Source organism: Castor canadensis, chromosome 8 (assembly GCF_047511655.1).
Source record: "Castor canadensis chromosome 8, mCasCan1.hap1v2, whole genome shotgun sequence".
Classification (NCBI taxonomy): domain Eukaryota; kingdom Metazoa; phylum Chordata; class Mammalia; order Rodentia; family Castoridae; genus Castor; species Castor canadensis.
Window position 1 is genome coordinate 49,330,656 of NC_133393.1, and position 15,008 is coordinate 49,345,663.

The 15,008-nt window shown below is 43.7% G+C and overlaps 1 protein-coding gene across 5 annotated transcripts in view; it reads left to right on the top strand.

The window, feature by feature from the left end:
* Positions 1-11,591, top strand: part of LOC109698943 (ribonuclease P protein subunit p40) — a 31,491-nt gene extending 19,900 nt beyond the window's left edge. Inside the window, exons 1-9 of one of the 5 annotated variants that reach the window (XR_012450766.1) lie at positions 2,939-3,129; positions 4,192-4,336; positions 5,556-5,624; positions 6,401-6,496; positions 7,185-7,310; positions 9,491-9,689; positions 9,816-9,950; positions 10,383-10,527; positions 11,373-11,591. Coding sequence is in view for 4 of the 5 variants with exons in the window: in XM_074082971.1 (XP_073939072.1) it covers positions 3,007-3,129; positions 4,192-4,336; positions 5,556-5,624; positions 6,401-6,496; positions 7,185-7,310; positions 9,491-9,689; positions 9,816-9,950; positions 11,373-11,571 (1,092 nt within the window). In the remaining variant the exon portion in view is untranslated. Of the gene's footprint in view, positions 1-2,938; positions 3,130-3,191; positions 3,706-4,191; positions 4,337-5,555; positions 5,625-6,400; positions 6,497-7,184; positions 7,311-9,490; positions 9,690-9,815; positions 9,951-10,382; positions 10,528-11,372 lie in introns of those variants that run through there. The other 4 variants (XM_074082971.1, XM_074082972.1, XM_074082973.1 and 1 more) reach the window with 4 other exon arrangements.
* Positions 11,592-15,008: the final 3,417 nt, after the last annotated feature.

Genomic DNA, 15,008 nt, shown 5'->3' on the forward strand with positions numbered 1-15,008 from the left:
TCAGCCCACCCAGGTTCATCCCGAAACCTCAGCCAGTCATGCCCTGGGCATCTTATCTCTCTGGACCTCGGGATACCGAGGCTGTCCTCCGCTGTGCTTAACGCAGAGTGCAAACTCTGCCTCAGCATCGACCATAGCACTGCAGTCATCACACATCTGTCCACCTCCCTCATCAGCCTCTGAGCTGCTGGAGGCAGGGCCTTCCCTCCCTCCCTCCCTCCCCCCTTCCTTTTCTCCTTTCCAATAGATACATAAAAGCCTGAAATTAACATGAAAAACTAAAAACTTCTTTCCATCTATCTGTCTATCACCCATTTACATAAACACGGGTATATATTTGCATATATATTGTATATATATGTATATACATATAAGGCATACATATTTGAAGTGTGTGGAAAAATAAGGCAAAAACCAACACTACAAGAAACTTATGTTTCACTTTCATTTTATCTTATTAATTTTTGTGGTGCTGGTGATTGAACCCAGAGCCTTGCACATGCTAGGCAAGCACTCTACCACTGAGCTACCGTCCCAGCCCCACTTTTTGAGTATAGCCCTGGACAGACTCTAACTTGTTATGTAGCCCAGACTGGCCTAAAACCTGTGATCCTCCTGCCTCAGCCTCCCCAGTGCAGGGATTACAGGTGTGCCCCACTACTCCCAGTTTTATTTTATTCTTAAATTAACATACCATGCCATGCCTATTTGACAGATTGTATGTTGTTGCTATGTTCCAGCACTTAGCACAGAGCCTAGACCATAGAAGGGATCAGTAAATACTTGTTGAAAAAAGCAAAACAGGTCGGATGCCGGTGGCTCATACCTGTAATCCTAGTTACTCAGAAGGCACAGATCAGGAGGATCACGGTTCAAAGCCAGCCCAGGCAAATATTTCCAACAGACCCTATCTCAAAAAAAAAACATTCACAAAAAAGGGCTGGTGGAGTGGCTCAAGGTGTAGGCCCTGAGTTCAAGCCCCAGTACCACAAATAAATAAATAAGTAGCAAAATGGTTAGCACTATTTATCCTATTTTGCCTAATTGAAGTTCCTTGGGTCATAAACTTTTACTAAATAGATAAAATAGTTTCAAATTAGCATATTAAATTAATTTTGTTCCTTAAAGTATTTTTCTTTCTTTTTTTTTTTTTTAATGGGACTGGCATTTGAACTCAGGGGTTTGCACTTGCAAAGGAGGTGCTCTCTAAAGCTTGAGCCATATCTCCAGTGCTCTGGTTATTTTGGAGATGGGAGTCTTTCAAACAATTTGCCCAGGCTGGCCCTGAACTGCAATCTTCCCTATCTCAGCCTCCCAAGTAGCTGGGTGACAGGCATGAGTCACCAGTGCCTGGATTCGAGTTTTTTAAAATTTGAGTTATCTATATTAAAATTTTGCTATATAATATAAAGTTTAGCTTAGTCCAAATGGAATAATTAGAAATATGGAAGAAGTGGTCTGAATTAATCAGCTTTTACTGAGCTCATATAATTACTGAATACTGGAGCCAGAGAGATCTTAATTTATGCACGTATTAATTGAGCTCCTTTAGGCTTTTAAATAAACTAATGCTTGCAGGGGTCAACGCACAAATCCATAACCCAGTTATAGTATCTACATACTTGCAAAAATATCCTATCTTGAGATGTATGGTTTGTGAAAGGAAAGCAAGTGTTCTCAGACCCAGAAGCACCATAGTGACCAGGCTGTGCTATTTGGAACCCTGCCAGGGAGTCCTTTACCACCATCTCATTACACTGAGCAGCAGCAGTGCTGGGAGATGGAGCCATTACAGGCCCTGGTATGAATGGAGGACTCCCTCCTGCTGAGCCTGAACTTGACCTCACAGCCCAAATTATCCTCAGACAGCAGAGAGGAAACTGACACCAGCAGCAGCAATGGAAACAATGACCCCTGCAGAGGCCTCAATGTCTTGCACCCCTCTCCTTCCCCAGTTCATAGGCTGAGCCCAATCACCGTGTGGGTAGCAGAGTCTCTTTTCAACCTACTGGTACGTGGGCACCATTGTAATTTAATATCTGGTGTGGCCTGTGTTTTAGGACTAACGTACCAAATTGTTGAAAGTCATGCCCAGTTTTGGTAATGCACGTGTCTGTGAATATAAGGTACAATTTGTCACCAGGCTCAATTTATTATGCTCAAATGCTAAAGGCTTGGTCACCAGCCTGGGGCAGTATTAATAGGCGGCAGAACCTTTGTGCAGAACTGGAGCTGTGAATCTCCAGTTGAAGCATGGAGCAATGTAATACTTGGAGTTAATTTTAAAAACAGTGGGGAAATGACACGAGATTTACCACTGCAACAAATTTTGAAAGTGGTTTAAGGGATATTTAAAAGGGCTTTTGAAAGTGGCTCCGAAGGCGTCCTATTGCATAAATTGTGTATTGTCTTCCCACACAAACTTCCTTACGTTTTGGAAAGGAGCAGTGTGTTAATAAAGCCAAAAGGTCCACTGCAGGATGACAAGGTCCTGCATAACCAGACCGTGCGGAGTCAGAGAAGCAGCGTTGGCGTGCACCCCCCAACGTGGGCTGGGGTCCCGTAACTGTGGGCTGCATTTCCCGCCTGCGTTGCACTCTGCGCTGTGACGTTCCCTGCTTCTTACAACGGCCGCAGCCGCAGCTCCTCGGGGAGTCCCGCCCAGGTCCTGGGGGTCCTGGGGAGAAGTGACCACAGCCCCGAGGGATGGAAGGGATAAAGGAAAAGCGGCTTTGAAAAGGCAAGGGCCAGCTTCCTTCTGAGACTGCAGTTGCGGCTCTAGACACCCACCAAAGAGCTTCTGCGTGAGTTCTTCACCGCGTAAGGAACTCAGAAGCCCCGCAATGCTCACCTAACCTCCACCTATCGCAGGTATCCCATGCTTCGAGCGGCCGCGCACTGCGCATGCCCGGGTGGGGGCGGAGCGGAGAGCAGGGGCGGAGCAGACAGTAGGGGCGGGGCGCGCCGAGCTCGCGGCGGGACAGAGCGCCAGGCGTCGTGGTGAGGATGGCCACGCTGCGCAGACTGCGAGAGACGCCTCGGCACTTACTGGTCTGCGAGAAATCCAACTTCGGCCACGACAAGTCGCGCCACCGGCATCTTGTGGAGACGCACTATCATAACTACCGGGTGAGGCAGGCCGCGCTAGGTCGCCGGTGGAGAGGATGGTGGGAGCTGCGCTCGGCTTCGCGTGGCGGGACCCTCGCGGTGCATGCTGGGAGATGTAGTCTCAGTGCTCTTGTCTGTAGCGCAGGGCGGGGCCCAGGAACAGACGGGACGGGGCTTGTCCTTCGGTTGGCTACTTACTCCAATTCTGTACCCGCCCACGGGGCGCGAGTCCCGGGAATTGCGAGGCGGTGAGGTGCAGCTCTAGTGCTCTCTTAGGTGGTTGGGTCTTCTCCCCACCACCCCGTCCCTCCGCTGCTGGATTCCCTCTCCCACCTGCGCATCTTTCCAGAACTGAACCAGCCCCCGCATGCTGCCCGCTTTTATAAACTGATATTCCAGAAACTCCAGGGAAATTCAACGATAAGAACTTGAGCATTTTACCCTTCAAGTTGACCGGCCGGATTGATTTCTGAGATCCCTCAGGAACGGATGTGTTGGAGCTTCAGGAGAGGGTCTTTGAAGCTGCCAGCCCTTGGGCCGCATTTGAATCTGCTCGGTTTGACAGCTCTGGTTTGGTTGGCAAGCGCATCCCAGGAGGCATGTTAGGGATAGATGCCTTAAGTTGTCGGGTCTGACCTGTTGAATTTCTCTGTCTAGAATGGAAACCTCCAGAAGCACTTCTGCTTCTGGGCAGCCTCTTAGTGATTAAATGCTCCTTCATTCTTTATACTGCCAGGAGAAGTTCCTACCAGGGTACACAAATCTAGCCCTATTCAAGGGCTATTTCCTTAAAAAAAAAAAAGAGAGGAACAGAACGTAAAATACATTGCTCATTTGAAAAAGGTAAAATGCAAGCAAGACCTTTCAGTTAAAATGTTTCTGCCTAGTGTCTTTCCAGTACCGTGTGTTGCATTGCAGAAATGAAAAACTTGAATTTTCAAATTTCTCTTTGCCTGAGTTTGGTTGGTTAACTTAAGAGACTTGTTGGGTGTGTTTGCATGTTCCAGTAAAACCTGTGGAGAAATAGTGAGTGATTTGCATAAAAGTTCACTAAAACCTTGTTTGGATTATGCATTCCAATAGGTTTCATTTTTCATTCCTGAATGTGGGGTGCTACCGAAAGAACTGAAAAGCCTGGTCATGGAAACTGGACCCTATTACTTTGTGAAGAATTTGCCTCTTCATGAATTAATAACACAGGAGTTCATCAACACCTTTGTAAAGAAAGGTAAGAAAAACCTTGTACTGTCATGTAATGAACAGTCAAAGTGAGGAACTACAGGGAGACCACAGCACTGTAAGAGGGTTCCTCTTGTTTTAAAAAGAGCCTGTGGGGATAGTGGTGTGGTCAAGTGAGTGCTTCGTTCCCATCTCCTTTCCTGCATCCCATCTTACTCTTTCCTGCATCCCATCTTACTCTTTCCTGCATCCTCGTTAGGTGGCAGTTTTTTATTACACTTGTCTCCAAGCCTAGGATGGAGGTGCTGTAATGTAATGTCTGTCATCATAAAACAAGGATCCACAGAGAGGAAAGTCTGCCATCTCTGTTCACATGTGCTGATCTTGGGGATGTCACTGCAAAGAGACTGTGCTCTCAGCTGTCCCCACAGTGGCTGTGTCAGATGCAGCCACAGCTGCTGGTTACTGGGCCAGGTGCTCCTTTCGGTTCAGTGTCTTCTTAGATTTTGTGTCTCACATCTGCTAGATTGACAGGTTTGTTCAGTCGTTTCTAGGAGCCATTGTTTGAAGTTGTATTTCAGAGTGTCATTAGGGGTTCCACCCTCACCTCCTGAGCCACTGTACACGGGCCACGGACTAGCCTCATTGTAGCTCCTACGTTTGTCCTCTCCAGTTGACCTGTGAAGAATTGTAGTTACATCAGTGCTACTCAGTCAAACGCTGCTGGGGCTGCAGATGGAACTGGACAGCCTGTCTTCGTTTTCATCAACGTTACTGTTTTCATCCACTGTGAAGTCCAAGACTATTTTGTTAATGGCATGGACACTTTTGGCAGGCACTGTTAAATACCTTACATCCTGCATCTGTGAACTAGGTCTTCGATCCCCGAGTAACAGATGAGGAAAGGCTGAGAAGCTTTTGAATATTAACCTAGAACTCTGCCTCTAAGTTGTGTTCATGTACCTGGTGTTTTACTTTGTGCCTTTCTGTCAGCATCCCCGAGGGTTCAGGTTCCGTTCTGTGTCCATTTTCTGCCTGATAATAGTAAACTTACAGAAAATGAGACCCTAGTGAGTGAACTAGCTGGAGCTTGGCCTCCTGTGTGATTCACACACCCACGCTGTGTGTTGGGGCTACTGAGTGAGGTGGGGCAGTGCCAGGGACTGACCGTGCCTCCCTGGAAGGTTTGTTGTCTTGTGAAAGTAATCCATTGACATTTTGAAGGTGTGTGGTCTTTACCTTGATATCCTTGGACTTTTCTCTTACAGGCTCGTGCTATGCACTCACATACAATACCAATATTGATGAGGATAACACTGTTGCCCTGCTACCAAATGGTAACAAAATTCTTTTTTCTTTTTAATTGTAAAAGAAATGCCTACTGTTTAAAAAAAAAAAAAAGAAAGGTCAAATCATTGAGATGTATATAGAACAAAATGAAGGTCTCTGCTTCCTCCAAACTTACTTCCCTTCTTAGATGGAATAGTTTGGTATTAATTCTTCCAGAATTTTCTATGCATTTATAAACACATTTTTTAAAATGTATGTTATATAATACTACATTGTTTCTCAATGTTATTTTTGTCCAAGCTACATATCAGAGACATCTTTACATAACAGTGCATATAGTTCTAACTTACAAATTTTGTTTATTTATTTATTTATTTTTTTAGCTTTGTTTATTTATTTGGTTTTGAGACAGGGCCCTGCCACATAGTACTCATTGGCCTGGAATTCTCTGTGTAGCCCAAGCTGGCCTCTAGCTCTCAATCCTCCTGCCTCAGCCTTCCAAGTGCTGGTATTATAAATGTGTATTCCCATGCCTGACCCTAATTTAGTTTTTAATGTCTTAAAGATATTTGAAAAAATGGGTATACCATGATTTGTTTGAAAATTCCTTTCTCAATGGAAATTTAAATTATTTCTAGTTTCACTACTATAAATAATATACATGCATGAGTATATGTGTAGATAATATCCATGTATTATAAACAAGGTCCTCATGCAGTCACTACACTGATTTCTAACTGCTCAGTTATCTTGCTTTCTTAGTAAGAGAACATAAGTGATGTTTTTAGCATCTCTTTTATGGGAACTGTTGCTTGATTTATAGGGAAGTTAATTTTATCTCTGGATAAAGACACTTATGAAGAAGCTGGACTTCAAGGTCGTCCATCTCGGTATTCTGGCAAAAAAGCCATGAAGTTTAGTAAGTATTATGTGTGCTCCATCAGTGTCTAGCAAGCCCGATATCTTCCTGCCACAGCCGGAACCTAAATGTTTGAGCCACTCTGATCTCTGTTGGGAAAGTGCAGCTGTTTCTTGCCTTTGAAACTTTTGACTCCAGGAGCTGTGGGTTGGGCTTCAGGAGTCTGTGGACTGTACTTCTCTTCCATTGTCTGCTGCATTTTATAAAGCACATAGGATCAGGCTAGTCATTAGATATGTTTGGGGCCAAAAGTTCAAAGTAATGAACCCAGTGTTGAAGTCAACAACTAGTTCTTATAAAGAATTTCCCCAGGCCTTTATGATGACTAGTAGAAACTCACCCAGGGGTGGAGAGATGTGATTCTGCTGATGGTGTCTGCTGTGGGCATCAGTAGTTAAGGCTGCTGCATTCCTAAGTAGATTAGAGTTGACGCCTGAGCACCTCTGCCCTTGATCTTTGACCTCAGAAAGAGAAGAACTTAAAACAACTGTTGTTAGCAGCGCTCACTGCTAGGAATGCCCACTGAAGGATAGTTTTGACTTGATGAATCAAAAGGAGTGAAGAAGAAAGTAATTTGTGCTATTTGTAAACTTCCCCCAAATTCTGACTTCTTAAGCATAACACTTTATTCACAGTGCAAGCTTTGTGTATATGAATGGAATATCTCTTCCTTTTTCCATTTTTAAAGTTGTTTCCATTGATTTGATGGATTTATCCTCTAACCCGGATTCTAAGAAGTATGAAAGAGTATCTTGGTCCTTCAAAGAAAAGAAGCCATTGAAATTTGATTTTCTTTTGGCGTGGCATCGTACAGGTATGAAGGATAAATGATTGTAATGATGTGATGATTTTGAAATCTAATTACTAATTAAAGAGGAGTAATGGGGGATTGATATGTGTGCATAAGTGCATCAACATTCAGGAAGCTGCTTGAACCTTCTGACACACTGAGAACCACAGCTGGGGATAATCTAGGTCTGAAGCCATCTGCCTCAATCTTCTTGGGTACATGTAGATCCCAGGATCTTGAGAGTGACTTCAGAGAAGCTAACTTTTGTCTGCTTCTCCCCTTCCAGCTTACCTAAAACGTCCTTGGCTAGAATATTTTAAATTAACACCAATTATAACAGCATGTGATCTCTCTGTCATTATTGATCGTAGTAACTCAGGTATACCATTAAGTATCAGTTTAAATTTGTTGTGACTTAACACTAAATTTAGTTCAGAGTTTTATGTCATCAGGTGTGTTAACCTGCTTACAACTGCCACATGCATTGCTCCTCTTACAAGCGTATCTGTGGAAGATTACAGTGAACCGATCGTTAGGAGTTGTGGTGGTGTAGCACCCTCCTTTTCAGGATAGGGAAGCACGTGAGTCCATTGTGGAAATGCCCCCATGAGAGACTTTTGGTCATGGGGTGTTCCAGATTGCTTTCCTGGGTCCTGGCTTTTGTGCCATTTTTTCCCCCTACATGAGGGCAGAGAAACTTCCTGAAGTTGGTCCTGTGAAGTCTTCCATGAGGACCATCCATGCAGTGGGCTCTATGTAGCATTCTGTTCCTACAACTGCTAATTGCTATAAGAGATTTTTAGGGACTATGAAAAGTTTGAGATTTACTCTGCTTGCCAGCTAACACAGTGGCCTGCTACAGTCTTATAGATGCTGGCAGAAAAGGAGTAACTACTGGATCAGAGACAAAGGACTTCATTCCTCACAGCAGGATCAGTAGCTGTCGTGCATTAGTCAGGGCTCTCCAGAAAGCCAGGAAGGAGGGAGAGAAGGAAGGAAGGGGGTTGGGGGGAGACTGAAAAATAGATAGGCAGGGATTAGGGGGAATAGTTCATGCATTTGTGGAGCTGAAAAGTCCCATCATGGCCACCTAAAAGCTGGAGACCCAGGATGGTGTCACTTAAGCCAAGGCCAAAGGCCTGAGAACCTGCAGAGCCTGTGGTGCAAGTCCTGGAGTCCCAAGGGGAGGGAACCTGGAATTTTGATATCCAAGGGCAGGAGAAGCTGCATGTCCCAGCTCCAGGAGAGCATGAATTCACCAGTTGGATGGTGAACTGCTATACTGAGGATGGATCTTCCCTACTTACTCTACCCACTCACAGGCCACTTGCCTCTGGAAATACCTCACAGACACACCCAGAAACTGCTTTCCCTTCTATCCAGTTAAGTCAACACCTAAAATTAACCATCACATATAGAATCAGCATTTGCACCAGTTCACCAAGTCTCGGTTCCCAAGAGTGACACAAATTTGGTCCAGTGGTGCTGGCACATGCAGTGGGTTGCATGACAGGGACAGAACCCAGATCTTAAGGAAATGTAACTTTTTATAATGGGCAGTAAGCCTCCTGACTTTTGACCAAGAGGGAGGGAAATGGTATTTCTACTGTACCAGACAGTAAGCAGTCCTGCCCTGTGCTCTGGAGCAGGGGCCCTGTTTCTATCTTCCAAGGTTGTTAGCTATGCAAACTTCCCTGAAAACTGGATTTTCAAAGGAAAGCTTAAAATGAGATTCTATCATCATTCAGTTCCTTTTCTGTTTCTTGTATATGTTCCTCTCTGTAGAGTTCACTAACATTTGTATATAGAGTATACTCTGGGTTTTATGTTTTAAGTTAAAATTTCCTTTCTTTTTTCTTTTATTGGCAGCACTGGGGTTTGAATTCAGGGCCTCATGCTTGCTAGGCAGGTGCTCTTACTGTTTGAGCCACTCTGCCAGCCCAAAATTTTCTGATTAGAGTAAATGAAACAAATATGGGGCTAATATTTGTAAAAGCATTGTGCATTTACAGGAAAAGTGTGGAGAGCTTTGACACATGGAGCTGAAACCAGCTTTAAATGGTTTTAATTTGATTAGTGCTTTGCACAGCTCTCATTTTACTTAATCTTACCTGATTCTCATAATTCCATGGGAATGGAGTTATTTCAGGGATTCACTGAAGTTGTACACAATGTTCACATGGTCTTACCTGGTATGTTTTCAGGTACAGAAGAATCAACGATGATGTCATACTTCTCCAAATACCAGATTCAGGAGCACTGGCCAAAAGTAGCCCTGAGTACAGTGAGAGATGTGCAGTGCCCAGTGCTGCAGAGCAGTGAGCTCGGGGGACAGCCAGAGACATCCTGCAGCGCCCCGGAGCTCTTCGACTGGCTGGGTGCTGTCTTCTGTAATGCCGACTTGTGGGTATCTGAACTCCCAGGATTGTGCGGGGCTCTGGCTTGCTGCTTGTTTTCAATACGTGTTAATACTTCAGATGTGATTATGTAGTGGTTCTAAATATGCTTTCTTTCCTTTTTGTGTGACAGAAATAACGAGCCTAATAATTTCATATCAACCTATTGCTGTCCTCAGCCGAGCACAGTGGTGGCCACAGCTTACTTGTGTACAATCACTGGCTTCATACTTCCGGAGAAGATTGGTGTCCTCCTGGAACAACTGAGGTGAGAACTCTTTTTGCCTTTTATGTCTCGCTTGTTGGTGCCATGCCAGGACATTGCTAGTGTTGCACGAGGCAGGGTCCTTCACGTAGTTCCCTTTCTTTCTTGCTTGGGCCCAAAGTAAAGTAACATTATCATTTTAGGCAGCATAATTATCCGTGCTGATAGGAAAATGCTATTACTACGCACTTGTCCCTACGAGAAGAGCAGAGGCTGGGTTTGCTTCTTGAAAGGCAGCTGCTCCTTCCTGGTTCGGCTCCCTGGGCTGTTCTGATGCAGTCCAAGTTGTAGCATCACTTGAAAACAGCAGTATTCTGTGGGCAAATTAGGGTTTATTTTTTAGTATCAGAGTTCTGCAAAATGTTTCATTCTGAAATGGGGTGGGAAGAAATAGGGAGGAAAAGTTGATCATCTCTGAATCTGAGTCATTCCTAGATGTGTTCCAGTGCTGAAATTCTGCGAATCGCTGGGCACAGATGTCATTTGGTGAGGTTCTAGATAACTACAGTGTGCCATTGTACCTAATTCGAGGACACTCAAGTCCCATATTTAAAGACCAACTGGAGCAGAATCCCATTTAGTAAGCATATGCTCTCAATCTTTTCCTTTAAAATATCTAAGTTTTCAATGTTTTCCTTTTTAAAATCTAACATCCCTTTTCACAATTATTAGTTTAGTATTATGATTTTCTTCAATAAGAAGTTTGGGTTTTAAAAAAATCTGGTGCATTATTCTGTAGTTTCATTAAACAAATAAGAACAAGAACATCACTCTTAATGGAGGGGGGGAACATTCTTTTTTTCTCCTTTTTGGTGGGATTATTGTTTTAACTCAGGGCTTCGCACTTGCAAAGCAGGTGCTCTTCTGCTTGAGCCACACCTCTAGTCTGTTTTTGCTGTAGCTATTTTTTGGAGATGGGGTCTCATGAACTAGTTTCCTGGGCTAACCTCATTCTGCAGTCCTCCTGATTTCAGTCTCCCATGTAGCTAGGATTACATATGTGAGCCACTGGTGCCAGGTGAGGGAAATTCTTACAAATTTTGTAGGGTTTTTTGGTTTTGATTCTTTTTTTTTTTTTGCAGTGCTAGGGATCTAGCCCAGCATCTTGTACACACTAGCACACACTAGACAAGTGCTCTACACTGATCACACACCCCAGCCTGGTTCTATGATTCTTAAATAATCTTCCAGAATAAGGGTTGGAAGTGTTGAACCTGCTGGAGTTTGTTTTGTGCATGGTATACTGGTTGACCTTTATGGAACTCACAGTATAGCATCAGGAATTTAATCTGCCATCTCCCAGTTTTTATAAATAAAGCTAAAGTCTAAGCTTCATTAGAATATCAGAAGTACCACTTATCTTGAGTCAATTTTTAAAATATGGACATTCCTAACTCCCTATTAAGAATTATCTTTCTTTTTCAGTCACTACTTTGATGAACCAAAGTTGGCTCCGTGGGCTACCTTGTCAGTTCAAGGCTTTGCAGACAGCCCTGTTTCCTGGAGGGAGAATGAACATGGTTTTCACAGAGGAGGAGAACATTTGTACAACTTCGTGATTTTTAATAACCAGGACTATTGGCTTCAGATGGCTGTTGGAGCACATGATGACTGTCCACCATGAGAATACAGAATTGAAAATCATGTTTGTTTATCAGTGCTTGTTTTCAGATTAACTGTAAAGGGCTGTGTGTGCACTCAGGCCTGTGTAGTGATGACATTCTCAGCTTGATATTCACTTGCCTTCTGCTCTGCCGTCTGTGTGGGCAGCTGGGCTGTCTGTCTGTGACTAACTCCTGGATGATTTCTGTCCATCAGTGCAAGCACAGAGTCATGCCTGCTGCACTGTAGCATAAACTGGAATGGCAAAGACCAGAGGTATTTGCCATTTGGTGAGGGGTGAGCTGTTGATCATTACAGCTTCTTCAGGTCCTTACCAGGGCCAGTCTGTGGTAAGGGCTGTTCATAAATTACCTCATCACATTCTCATGTGGACTCAGAAGGAAACTGAGGCACTGAGTGCTAAATAAGCTTCCACGTTCACGCTGCTAGTGGGTCTGAGATGACCCCAGCCATCCTGGGTCCTACATGTGTGCGATCTGACTTTATTGCCTCTGAGTCAGGACACACTGGATACTGTGAGTTGTTAAGGAACAAGTTGAGTTTCTGGCATGGCTGAAGGGAAGCAGCTGAAAACAATAGATTCTAGGACACATCTGGAAAATGCCTTTTAAATATGTCTGAGCTAAACATTGAGCAACAGTTCCCAAAGGCAAAGTAATTTTTAATGAAAGCAGAAACTCAGAGGAATTAGAGTATTGATGATGATTTTTTACCCTTAGTAGACTTGCTACGTGCCAACCAGAACTTTGCTTCTCAGAGCCTAGGGTAAGGAAAGGACAGCAGAATGGCTGACAAAGCTTAGGGCCCAAGGTAGGAGAACCAGGAGGGGACCTCAAGAGTCAACAGCCCAAAAGGGTAGACCTAGTGTAAGGGCAGTCTGTGAACAAATCTGTCTGCTTCCCTCCCATGTTTATCCCATAGCCCTGGAATTGCAAGGAAGTTTGCCTGTGCTGAGGGAACCATAACCCATGAGTATACTGAAATAGGGCTGGAGACATGGCTCGAGTGGCTGAGCACCTGCCTAGCAAGTGCAAGTTCAAACCCCAGTACTGAAAAAAAAAAGGAAAGTGTACATAAATATATGTATACAAGTTCCTCTTGCCTTTGGGGGAACTCAGCGAGGGTTTCAAGCAATATAAGCTTGTAATCAAAATCACAGGCACATTAAATCAGCAAGAGACAGCAGAAACAATGACCAGAAGCAGGCCTACAAAGGCTCAAAATGTTATTGAATGCAATTTAAAGGATATTAATATTTTTTAAAAAGATGATTAAAGAGCATGTTTACAAAAATAACCAAGCAGATTGGGGGAACCACCAAATAGAAGTTGAGGAATGAAAAATACTACAATTGAAGTTGAAAGTAGAGTTGATTCATACAGCAGACTAGACACACTGAAGAGAGGAGAACAGACATTTCAGCTTTGCATGAGCTGAAAGACGTTACCAGCAGCCTGCACTACAAGGAAAGGTGAAGGAAATCCTTCAGGCAGACAGACAAGGCACGAGAATGAAGAGCAAGGAAGCAGTAATAATAATGTTCATAAACGCAGGATTTATTCTTACCCAAGTCTCTTTAAAAGATAGTTGTCCAAACAAAATATAGAGTGAAATGCTAAGCAAAAGTTTAGCAATTTGATATCTGCAATACAGGACGAGAGTAACATATAATAAATGGAATTTATCCAAGGAATACAAGATTGAGTTAACATTCATAATTAACCAATGTAATTCATCATATAAACTGAGAAATAACTACAGAGTCACCTCAGTAGAGAAAAGGCACTTGAAAAAATCCCACATTCATTTCAAGAACTCCAGCAAATGAATACAGGGAACTTCCTCCATCTGATGAAGGCTAAGGGTTCTGCAAGAACCCTACATATAACATAACTAATTGTGAAAGGCAGAATATTTTTCCCTAATGGCAAGAGCAAGCAGGGGATGCAGGTAGGTGACTCGTGCTTATAATCCCAGCAGGAAAATCTCAAGTTAAAGGCCAGCAAGATATCTGTTCTTACCACCTCATAGGAGGTTCTAGACTCTGCAGTCAGGTAAGAAACAGAAATAAAGGACACCCAACTGAAATGTCATCCCCTTGTTTTATTAACATTCTCACTCATGACACATCATACATTTTGAAAACTCCCAGCTACATGTGACTTGTTTTGGCTATATTACAGCCATGGTACAGGTGTTACTGAATTCTGCTGTGCACTAAATGTTATTCAGGTATACAAGGAAGTGGCCGAAGTGGTCACTGTAATTTCTGTGCAAAACTCAGCTGTGTCACATGACAGTTGATTAAAACTGTTCCCCAAATGGCAAAAACAAGCAAATAAAAATAAGGCCAGCAAAATCAGGATGTCTGCTCTCACTGTGCAATAAGGCAAGAAACAGAAATAAAGTGAAATTGAAAACATGCAGTAGCATAAAAAAAATACCAAGTACTTAGGAATAAATCTGACAAAAATCAAGAAGCCTTTACAGCAAAAACTACAAAATTTGCTCGATAAAGATGACTTACAGAGATCCAAAATGGAGACTAGGGTGCAGAACCAGATGGCATGAGCTCTTTGATTCCAAAACCTCACTGAGGCACTTGAGCCACACTTGGTGGAAATAAAGCAGCAAAGAGAATCAAAACTTCAACACCCTGAACCCCTAGGCCATGGAAAGCTTCTCCATATCACATTACACTGAGAAAACAGCAGGGCTGCCATGTTGCCAGACTCTGGCTCCAAACCTGCTTGGGAGACATTCAGCAGACCAACAGGTGAGCACCAAGCATCACGCAGTATTCCCCCCAGAAACCCCTAGGATAAATGAGCATAGCCCCCTGGGCAGACTGACCCATGCCCACACCCAAAAAAAAAAACCCCAAAAATGACAATAAACAAGAACTGAAAACTAACAGCGGAGAGACAGAGTTGCTGAAAGCACACTGGAGAAGGGGGAGGAGCAAGGAGCTGATCTCCCTGCAAACTTTCAGTAAACAAAGGCTGGAAAGGCAGAAGGGCTGACAGCAGGTGGGTGATAAGCCGCTGCCTGAAATAGGGCAGGTAGCAGTCCACAAAGCTCATCTCCTGAGCCAGTGAGCAACATGCAAAGTCAAATGACATTGCAAAATTGGAAAATAATCAACAAACCATCACAACACTCTGACAGCAGGGGGCTGGCTGATGGGTCACTGACCTTGCCCCAGAGAAAGGGGGTGAGGCAAAGAAACAAGCCCCCAGTAATCAAGCACAGTGAAAACCTAACTCCAAATCTGGACAGCTGGAGGCTACAGAGCTGATTCTGGAACCTGAGGACAACATATAAACTTAAACTGCCACACCCCACTGAGGGAGGAGCTGACCAAGCAGCTGCCTCTGAAAGACAGAAGAAAAAAAACCAACACTACCCAACCACCTGGCGAGACTATGACAGAGCTTC